Source organism: Poromitra crassiceps (genome assembly GCF_964638095.1).
Source record: "Poromitra crassiceps genome assembly, chromosome: 17".
NCBI lineage: Eukaryota > Metazoa > Chordata > Actinopteri > Beryciformes > Melamphaidae > Poromitra > Poromitra crassiceps.
In genome coordinates, this window is record NC_139635.1 from 38940687 (window position 1) to 38951718 (window position 11032).

The 11032-nt window shown below is 44.5% G+C and overlaps 1 protein-coding gene across 1 annotated transcript in view; it reads left to right on the plus strand.

Moving 5' to 3' along the window:
- astn1 (astrotactin 1) overlaps positions 1-11032 on the plus strand; it is a gene marked incomplete at both ends in the record, with an annotated part of 525801 nt that overhangs the window by 491644 nt on the left and 23125 nt on the right. The window contains one exon of the mRNA XM_083653323.1: positions 7061-7196. Coding sequence (XP_083509449.1) covers positions 7061-7196 — 136 coding nt within the window. The remainder of the gene's footprint in view (positions 1-7060; positions 7197-11032) is intronic.

The window sequence follows — 11032 nt, forward strand, 5'->3', positions numbered from 1 at the left end:
TGTGTTTTTTTGTGTGTGTGTGTGTGTGCGTGTGTGCATCTGTCTGTGTGTGTGTGTGTGTGTGTGTGTTTGTGTGTGTGTGTGTGCGTTTTCTCCCAAATTGTACTTCGCCAATTCCTCAAATGCCAAGCTGTCCTGGTCATTGCTAAAGGTCGTTGCTCCAGCCCCTCTGCCGATCTGGAGAGAGTTGTAGACTAGCACATGCTTCCTCCTATACATGGGAAGTCGCCAGCTGCTTCTTTTCACCTGACAGCGAGGGAGTTCACCGGCAGGACATAGCGCGTGGGGAGGATCACGTTATTCCCCCTACTTCCCCTCCCAACCGACCGATCATAGGAGGTGCTAGTCCAGGACCAGTACACATAATGCAATAACATTAAGGTCTACTAATAATGTCAACTGATCAATGCTGACACTGCACACTAATAGATAAAGGAGTCAGGATAATACAGTGCATGCTTTGAATTGCTTACTTTTAGCTATGCTGTGTTCTAAACAGACTGGATGCTGCTATCCAGCAGGTGATAGAACGCTCATCCATAAGAGACTCAAGTCTCTTGACTTGGACTTGTGACCAAAGACTTGAGACTTGACTTGAACTCTAGCTCGACGACTTGAGGCCTACACACTGAATTCCCAATGTTGCGATCCATAGAGCAACCTTAACTGCGTATGAAGATTGATGATAGTCCCGATTTCTCGACTCGCTCAGATACGGACGATTTCCTCGCTGCGTTCCCCAACGGGGCTTCAAACACTGTTTCCTTTTTACACACTTTTTTTTTTTTTGACGCGCCACACAGATATTTCCGACCGCCTCCGCAATTAATATGCCAAGTGGTGCGAGGCCGCACAATGTCACTTTTCATTTTCATCTCCCGCGCTGTTGATGTCTTTGACCCGTGTGTGTGTAAACACGCTGACAGCTGCCACGCACTTCCTGTTTTCCCTCCTCTCTCTATACGTACAGTAGGGGAGAGCGGGGTGAGTTGAGCCAATTTTTACTTGAGAATAAACATAAAATAAACAGTTTTCAAAATATTACTTACAAAAAAAGCGTTAAGTGCCAATTCAAGGTGGCTGGCTGCCACTGTACAGGAAGTGGTGGTGAGTTGAGGCAGTGGCTCAACATCCCCCAGGCCTTTTGGCTGAAATTACCCCACCCCCCTTAATTTAACAAACTTGTATCATCCAGCAGTTTAGAGCTAACGTCATGCTAACAGTATAGCCATAGATATTCTATTACTACTATAGATGATTCACCGCAGGCTCTGCCAATTCTAACAAATGGTAGCAGCAAGTCTCCTAAATGGTCACGTGGTCACCTCTCCCCTGAAGTGTTGTGAGAGGACTGTGCCTGGTGACGCAGGGTTTAGTGCTGACCTAGCAAACTAACTTGAAATAGAGATGGTGAGGTCCCAAACTCCACACAAACCACACATAATAAACACAAACTGTCCCTTGTTAGCTCAATACAGTTGAAACTAAGATATTCCATAAAAAAAAAAAAAAAAATCTAGCCACAGATTTAGCTACGTAGTAACTACATCAACGAACTTCAGCTTTAGCTTTAGCTAATCGCGCCTTGCTAAAATGAGTTCCTGTTGCCAAATCTCGTGAGAGTGTGTTGCTGAGACAGAGACAGATCTTGAACAAGTTTAATTTTCTCATGATCTGTCTCTTTGAAAAATGCCATTGTAGTGTCCGAATATTCTGAAGATATGTGGCTTCAGAGAATGGGCTGAAGATTTACTTTAATGAATATGGGGGCGAAATCATCTGTCATAATCTGAGATCACGTTGACTCTTCCCATTGACTCCAATAGACTCAGACCTGCCGAAAACCTCCTAAGTGGGCGTGTCCGTGGAAAGCCATGGGCAAAACGCATGTGCCAAAACGACAGGAACGGAGTTGAAGTTGGGCCGTCTTGCTTGAAATCCCATCGTCTTTGGTGTAGCACTTTCTGAAGCGCTAACACGTGTCCGGTTTTTTCAAACTTGCCTGTAATTGTTCAGATACAAGAATCATGACTCGTTGAACATAAAAAAAAATCACTTTGAACGTCTTTTTTTTTTTTTACTTAAATTTGCTTAGCACAGTAACATGGCCCTCTCTCCATCAGGGTGAGTAACATGGATGACTCCTCAAAAATGTGTGCTGACCAATTGTGTCTATGGTTGACTAGAAACAAGGAAGCTCCACTTCACCACAGGGTCAAATCACCCCACTCTCCCCTACTGTATAATGTCTCTCTTTCCCCGTTTCCACCTTCTCCCCCTCCCATTCTCTCTCCCTTCCTCTCTCTCTCTTCCCCTCTCGCTCTCTCCCCCTCTCTCTCTCTTCTCTCCCCCCCTCTCTCTCTCTCCAGTATTCTAACATTTCCCTTTCATCTCTCTTCTATCTATCTTTCGCTCTCCGGTGCCTATCTCTCTCTCTTTATTCCCCTCTTTCTCTCCCCCCCCCCCTCTCTCTCTCTCTCTCTCCCTCTTCCCCTCTCTCTCCCCTCTTCCCCTCTCTCTCTCTTCTCTTCCCCTCTCTCCCCCTCTCTCTCTCTCCCCCTCTCTCTCTCTCCCCCCTCTCTCTTTCCTCTTCCCCTCTCTCTCTCTCCCCCCCTCTCTTCCCCTCTCTCTCTCTTCTCTTCCCCTCTCTCTCTCCCCCCCTCTCTCTTCCCCTCTCTCTCTCTCTCCCCCCTCTCTCTCTCCTCTTCCCCTCTCTCTCTCTCCCCCCTCTCTCTCTCCTCTTCCCCTCTCTCTCTCTTCCCCTCTCTCTCTCCGCCCCCTCTCTCTCTCCCTCTCTCTCTCTATTCCTCTGTTGCTGGTGTTTTCCCTGGCGCCCGGCTGACTGTTTACCAGCCGATGACCCAGGCCAGGGCTGACAGGAAAGACATAGGTGACCACCTTGGAGCAGCCATCACTTCACACACACGCACACACACACACACACACACACACATGCACACGCACACTCACACACACACGCACGCACGCACGCACGCACACACACACACACACGCACACTCACACACACACACACACCCACATGCACACACATGCACACGCACACTCACAGCCACACACACATGCACACTCACACACACTCACAGGCACTGCTTTTAGGGAGGACAGGCACAGGTGACAGCCTCGGAGCACCCATCATTTCACACAGCTTCTGTATGCACACGCACACACCCTCACACACACAGACAGACAGACAGACACACACACACACACACACACACACACACACACACACACACACACACACACAGACGGCTTTTCCAAATGGGGAAGTTTTCCCCCAGCCTTGCTGTGAAGCACACGGCCCCCGTGGCCAAATGCCCTCTTGACGTAGGCAGAGCCAGCTGGGCAAACACAGCCGGCTGCCCGTGTCACCACCAGGGGAGCCCTTCCCTTTACTTTCACATCCTTTTCAGTGTAGGGGTGGTACTTTTAGCTTGTGTCTGTCTTGTTTATTCATGTATGATGATGATGATGATGATGATGATGATGATGATGATGATGATGATTTTCTTATTTTCTTTTTTCTTTTCTTTTTAAAAATGTTTAGTTTCAGTTCCAGTTGTATTTTTGGCAGGGGTGCCATATATATATTTTTATGTAATGCTAGATGTTCAGCACATGTTTCACCACACAGGTATTGTGTAATACAAACAATAAATAATACATTTTGTTTTGCATTTATTTACATGATACATGATACATATTGACATACAGGAATGAGTAAATCTGCAAAAAAGAGTCATTGTCAGGTGAAAAGAAGCGGCTGGTGTATGTATGTATGGGAGGAAGCATGTGCTAGTCTACAACTCTCCCCAGATCGGTAGAGGGGGTGGAGCAATGACCGGGACAGCAGGGGGAATTGGCCAAGTGCATTAACACACATGCACATGAGCACGCTCTTGAGATAAACCACTCTTGAGATAAACCACTTTTTGTGTTTGCCAGTAGGTGGCACTATGCCAAATTGCACAGAGTTTGGCAGTGCACTCCATCAGGCACTCCCCAGGTTTGAAGTCGTTCGGACAAGCGGTTCTCGAGATAAACAGCTTTTTGTGTTTGCAGTAGGTGGCGCTATGCCAAGTGTGTGGGGTGGGGGGGTGTCTGTGTCTGTGGGGGCATGGTATCGGTCGGCCGGGCCGGCCGTTTCACTCTCTCCTTACTTCGAATTCTGTCAACAGCCAATCAGATTCCTTTGTTCCACTCTCTCCTTAACCCTAACCCCCCCTACGGTTCAATTGTCTGGTGTGGAGTAGCTACGGTTCAATTGTCTGGTGTGGAGTAGCTACGGTTCAGTTGTCTGGTGTGGAGTAGCTACAGTTCAGTTGTCTGGTGTGGAGTAGCTACAGTTCAGTTGTCTGGTGTGGAGTAGCTACAGTTCAGTTGTCTGGTGTGGAGTAGCTACAGTTCAGTTGTCAGGTGTGGAGTAGCTACAGTTCAGTTGTCTGGTGTGGAGTAGCTACGGTTCAGTTGTCTGGTGTGGAGTAGCTACGGTTCAGTTGTCTGGTGTGGAGTAGTTACAGTTCAGTTGTCTGGTGTGGAGTAGTTACAGTTCAGTTGTCTGGTGTGGAGTAGCTACAGTTCAGTTGTCTGGTGTGGAGTAGTTACAGTTCAGTTGTCTGGTGTGGAGTAGCTACAGTTCAGTTGTCTGGTGTGGAGTAGTTACAGTTCAGTTGTCTGGTGTGGAGTAGCTACAGTTCAGTTGTCTGGTGTGGAGTATAGTTACAGTTCAGTTGTCTGGTGTGGAGTAGCTACAGTTCAGTTGTCTGGTGTGGAGTAGTTACAGTTCAGTTGTCTGGTGTGGAGTAGTTACAGTTCAGTTGTCTGGTGTGGAGTATAGTTACAGTTCAGTTGTCTGGTGTGGAGTAGCTACAGTTCAGTTGTCTGGTGTGGAGTATAGTTACAGTTCAGTTGTCTGGTGTGGAGTAGTTACAGTTCAGTTGTCTGGTGTGGAGTAGCTACAGTTCAGTTGTCTGGTGTGGAGTAGTTACAGTTCAGTTGTCTGGTGTGGAGTAGCTACAGTTCAGTTGTCAGGTGTGGAGTAGCTACAGTTCAGTTGTCTGGTGTGGAGTAGCTACGGTTCAGTTGTCTGGTGTGGAGTAGCTACAGTTCAGTTGTCTGGTGTGGAGTAGCTACAGTTCAGTTGTCTGGTGTGGAGTAGCTACAGTTCAGTTGTCTGGTGTGGAGTAGCTACAGTTCAGTTGTCTGGTGTGGAGTAGTTACAGTTCAGTTGTCTGGTGTGGAGTAGTTACAGTTCAGTTGTCTGGTGTGGAGTAGTTACAGTTCAGTTGTCTGGTGTGGAGTAGTTACAGTTCAGTTGTCTGGTGTGGAGTAGCTACAGTTCAGTTGTCTGGTGTGGAGTAGTTACAGTTCAGTTGTCTGGTGTGGAGTAGCTACAGTTCAGTTGTCTGGTGTGGAGTAGTTACAGTTCAGTTGTCTGGTGTGGAGTAGCTACAGTTCAGTTGTCTGGTGTGGAGTATAGTTACAGTTCAGTTGTCTGGTGTGGAGTAGCTACAGTTCAGTTGTCTGGTGTGGAGTAGTTACAGTTCAGTTGTCTGGTGTGGAGTAGTTACAGTTCAGTTGTCTGGTGTGGAGTATAGTTACAGTTCAGTTGTCTGGTGTGGAGTAGCTACAGTTCAGTTGTCTGGTGTGGAGTATAGTTACAGTTCAGTTGTCTGGTGTGGAGTAGTTACAGTTCAGTTGTCTGGTGTGGAGTAGCTACAGTTCAGTTGTCTGGTGTGGAGTAGTTACAGTTCAGTTGTCTGGTGTGGAGTAGCTACAGTTCAGTTGTCAGGTGTGGAGTAGCTACAGTTCAGTTGTCTGGTGTGGAGTAGCTACGGTTCAGTTGTCTGGTGTGGAGTATAGTTACAGTTCAGTTGTCTGGTGTGGAGTAGCTACAGTTCAGTTGTCTGGTGTGGAGTAGTTACAGTGCTGGCCTTATCAAGGGATTTAGTGGAAAAATGTAAGAAATCCCACTTACATCAAAAATGACTGTTCACACTTCACAATTCACACTTTGGCATCAGCACTGGAACTGTCCAAAACAGTTTGTGGACGTGCTCACAAGACTGTGAACTGCATCTCAACTCTGGACTTTGTTTTCATACACATACAGTAGGTTTAGTACAGTGTGTCCATCCATCAGAGGGCCAACAGCACATTCTGGTGGGATTATTGTACTCTATATGTCTGGTGAAAACCCAATTTATAATGCTTATAATGTCAGATTGGTTTAGTCATATACATAACTGTTGCTTATAATGTCAGATTGGTTCAGTCATATACATATAACTGTTATGAAACAAAATTTTATGTTAGGACCATAGACTGTATAAAGAGATGGATGGAGTGAGTGTGACATCACCCATTGGTTTTGAAGCCTCAAGATTGGCATTTTGGCCGCTGCCATATTGTTTATTTGGAGCCATAAATGATGTATTTGTAGCCCTATTTGGACAAGAGGGGGTTTCCCAGAGCAGCAGCCCCCTCCTGCTATTGGTCCGTGATCAGTGAGCTGCGCGATCACTGGAGAGGCGACCTGTCAATCACACCCAAAACAATTTTTTTTTATTCTGAATAGGTGAGTTATATAGAAATTCACCCCCCACACAGTTGTCATGAAAGGTGAAAGAGACCAAAAGCATTTTTGTTTTTTGTTTTTCCTTCCTCCCCAGGCTGTAAACATGTTTATTTATGCTGTAAAGTAAAGTCAGACATTTTAACATGGGGGTGAATGGGGAACGACTCCCTTTTGGAGCCAGCCTCAAGTGGCCATTTCAGGAACCACAGTTTTTTTGTACTTCCACATTGGCGTCAATGCGAACAAGCGAAGCTGCCCCCTACGGTAGGTTAGGTAAATCACTTTTTGAGTTTTAATTTTAAAGTAGCCTATTTCCGATTGAAAAAAGTGACTCCTAGTCACTAGCGGAGTTTTTTGTTTGTTTGAAGAAACACAGACAAAAAAAAACATTTTTGGAACAGAATTCTTGTGTGAATTATGACTTTTTAATGGGATTTTCTTGTCTCGTCTTCCCATGCACAGAAACCCTGCTGAGCTTTGTGGACGACATCTTGTCCGGGGCCAAGTCTCCATGCGTGATGTTAGGGGACATCCCCGACCTCCTCACCTCCTCTATCAGCATGATCGCCCGCTGTCTGGAGCCAGACACCACATACATGTAAGAGCTGACATCTTCACTATTAAAGCCATGTGCTCATCTAATATGGGCTGAGGATACTGTAGCCTTTAGAACTAACCCATTCCCTAATGGTGCATTATTGGATAGTATTTTATGTTGTATGTTCTTTCATATTGACAGTTACCTATATCATCAATACGCATTGTAAGCACTTGAGGGAGAAACAACCAGTAATCTTCTACAAAACCCTAGCTTTGTCAATGCAAACATTGTTCCCTCATAATGTTCTCATATTCATATGATAATGCTGAAAAAAATCCAAAAGTGGTTTCATAAATACTAGGATGAAGTCAAGCTGCTCCGAGTTACCAGATCAAATCAGTTACGTCATTCAACCTTACCTAGTAGCATGGCTGATTACTTGGCCAATTATATGTAAATGACTAGTTGACAGTGTGAGGGTATCAGTCTCTCTCCACATGTTATATGTAAATGACTAGTTGACAGTGTGAGGGTATCAGTCTCTCTCCACATGTTATATGTAAATGACTGGTTGACAGTGTGAGGGTATCAGTCTCTCTCCACATGTTATATGTAAATGACTGGTTGACAGTGTGAGGGGATCAGTCTCTCTCCACATGTTATATGTAAATGACTAGTTGACAGTGTGAGGGTATCAGTCTCTCTCCACATGTTATATGTAAATGACTGGTTGACAGTGTGAGGGTATCAGTCTCTCTCCACATGTTATATATAAATGACTGGTTGACAGTGTGAGGGTATCAGTCTCTCTCCACATGTTATATGTAAATGACTGGTTGACAGTGTGAGGGTATCAGTCTCTCTCCACATGTTATATGTAAATGACTGGTTGACAGTGTGAGGGGATCAGTCTCTCTCCACATGTTATATGTAAATGACTAGTTGACAGTGTGAGGGTATCAGTCTCTCTCCACATGTTATATGTAAATGACTGGTTGACAGTGTGAGGGTATCAGTCTCTCTCCACATGTTATATGTAAATGACTGGTTGACAGTGTGAGGGTATCAGTCTCTCTCCACATGTTATATGTAAATGACTGGTTGACAGTGTGAGGGTATCAGTCTCTCTCCACATGTTATATGTAAATGACTGGTTGACAGTGTGAGGGTATCAGTCTCTCTCCACATGTTATATGTAAATGACTGGTTGACAGTGTGAGGGTATCAGTCTCTCTCCACATGTTATATGTAAATGACTGGTTGACAGTGTGAGGGTATCAGTCTCTCTCCACATGTTATATGTAAATGACTAGTTGACAGTGTGAGGGGATCAGTCTCTCTCCACATGTTATATGTAAATGACTAGTTGACAGTGTGAGGGTATCAGTCTCTCTCCACATGTTATATGTAAATGACTGGTTGACAGTGTGAGGGTATCAGTCTCTCTCCACATGTTATATGTAAATGACTGGTTGACAGTGTGAGGGTATCAGTCTCTCTCCACATGTTATATGTAAATGACTAGTTGACAGTGTGAGGGGATCAGTCTCTCTCCACATGTTATATGTAAATGACTAGTTGACAGTGTGAGGGGATCAGTCTCTCTCCACATGTTATATGTAAATGACTAGTTGACAGTGTGAGGGGATCAGTCTCTCTCCACATGTTATATGTAAATGACTAGTTGACAGTGTGAGGGGATCAGTCTCTCTCCACATGTTATATGTAAATGACTGGTTGACAGTGTGAGGGTATCAGTCTCTCTCCACATGTTTTATATGTAAATAACTGGTTGACAGTGTGAGGGGATCAGTCTCTCTCCACATGTTATATGTAAATGACTGGTTGACAGTGTGAGGGTATCAGTCTCTCTCCACATGTTTTATATGTAAATAACTGGTTGACAGTGTGAGGGGATCAGTCTCTCTCCACATGTTATATGTAAATGACTAGTTGACAGTGTGAGGGGATCAGTCTCTCTCCACATGTTATATGTAAATGACTAGTTGACAGTGTGAGGGTATCAGTCTCTCTCCACATGTTATATGTAAATGACTGGTTGACAGTGTGAGGGGATCAGTCTCTCTCCACATGTTATATGTAAATAACTGGTTGACAGTGTGAGGGGATCAGTCTCTCTCCACATGTTATATGTAAATGACTGGTTGACAGTGTGAGGGTATCAGTCTCTCTCCACATGTTTTATATGTAAATAACTGGTTGACAGTGTGAGGGGATCAGTCTCTCTCCACATGTTATATGTAAATGACTGGTTGACAGTGTGAGGGGATCAGTCTCTCTCCACATGTTATATGTAAATGACTGGTTGACAGTGTGAGGGGATCAGTCTCTCTCTACATGTTATATGTAAATGACTGGTTGACAGTGTGAGGGTATCAGTCTCTCTCCACATGTTATATGTAAATGACTGGTTGACAGTGTGAGGGTATCAGTCTCTCTCCACATGTTATATGTAAATGACTAGTTGACAGTGTGAGGGTATCAGTCTCTCTCCACATGTTATATGTAAATGACTGGTTGACAGTGTGAGGGTATCAGTCTCTCTCCACATGTTATATGTAAATGACTGGTTGACAGTGTGAGGGTATCAGTCTCTCTCCACATGTTATATGTAAATGACTGGTTGACAGTGTGAGGGTATCAGTCTCTCTCCACATGTTATATGTAAATGACTGGTTGACAGTGTGAGGGTATCAGTCTCTCTCCACATGTTATATGTAAATGACTAGTTGACAGTGTGAGGGTATCAGTCTCTCTCCACATGTTATATGTAAATGACTGGTTGACAGTGTGAGGGTATCAGTCTCTCTCCACATGTTATATGTAAATGACTGGTTGACAGTGTGAGGGTATCAGTCTCTCTCCACATGTTATATGTAAATGACTGGTTGACAGTGTGAGGGGATCAGTCTCTCTCCACATGTTATATGTAAATGACTAGTTGACAGTGTGAGGGGATCAGTCTCTCTCCACATGTTATATGTAAATGACTGGTTGACAGTGTGAGGGTATCAGTCTCTCTCCACATGTTATATGTAAATGACTAGTTGACAGTGTGAGGGTATCAGTCTCTCTCCACATGTTATATGTAAATGACTGGTTGACAGTGTGAGGGTATCAGTCTCTCTCCACATGTTATATGTAAATGACTGGTTGACAGTGTGAGGGGATCAGTCTCTCTCCACATGTTATATGTAAATGACTGGTTGACAGTGTGAGGGTATCAGTCTCTCTCCACATGTTATATGTAAATGACTAGTTGACAGTGTGAGGGTATCAGTCTCTCTCCACATGTTATATGTAAATGACTGGTTGACAGTGTGAGGGTATCAGTCTCTCTCCACATGTTATATGTAAATGACTGGTTGACAGTGTGAGGGGATCAGTCTCTCTCCACATGTTTTTGAACTTGCTGTGTGTAAAGGGAAAGCCTGTGCTTCCACTCTGCATGTGTGGGCTCACTGTCATAAAAACCAGGCATGGTGAGGTGATGTCCGAGTGGAATCCTCACATAAAAACCACTCTGTGTGTGTGTGTGTGTGTGTGTGTGTGTGTGTGTGTGTGTGTGTGTGTGTGTGTGTGTGTGTGTGTGTGTGTGTGTGTGTGTGTGTGTGTGTGTGTGTGTGTGTGTGTGTGTGTGTGTGTGTGTGTGCGTGCGTGCGTGCGTGCGTGCGTGCGTGTGAGTGAGAGCAAGCAGGGAAATATTGTACTTTTTACTCCATTACATTTATTTCACAACTATATTACTAGTTACTTTTCAGATAAAATAACTATAAAATAGCATTGTTGTAGATTAGACTAGCCAAAAAACTATAGCTGAATTGTTAAGATTAGCTTCACATTGACAACTTTTAAATCCTGCTTACAGTACA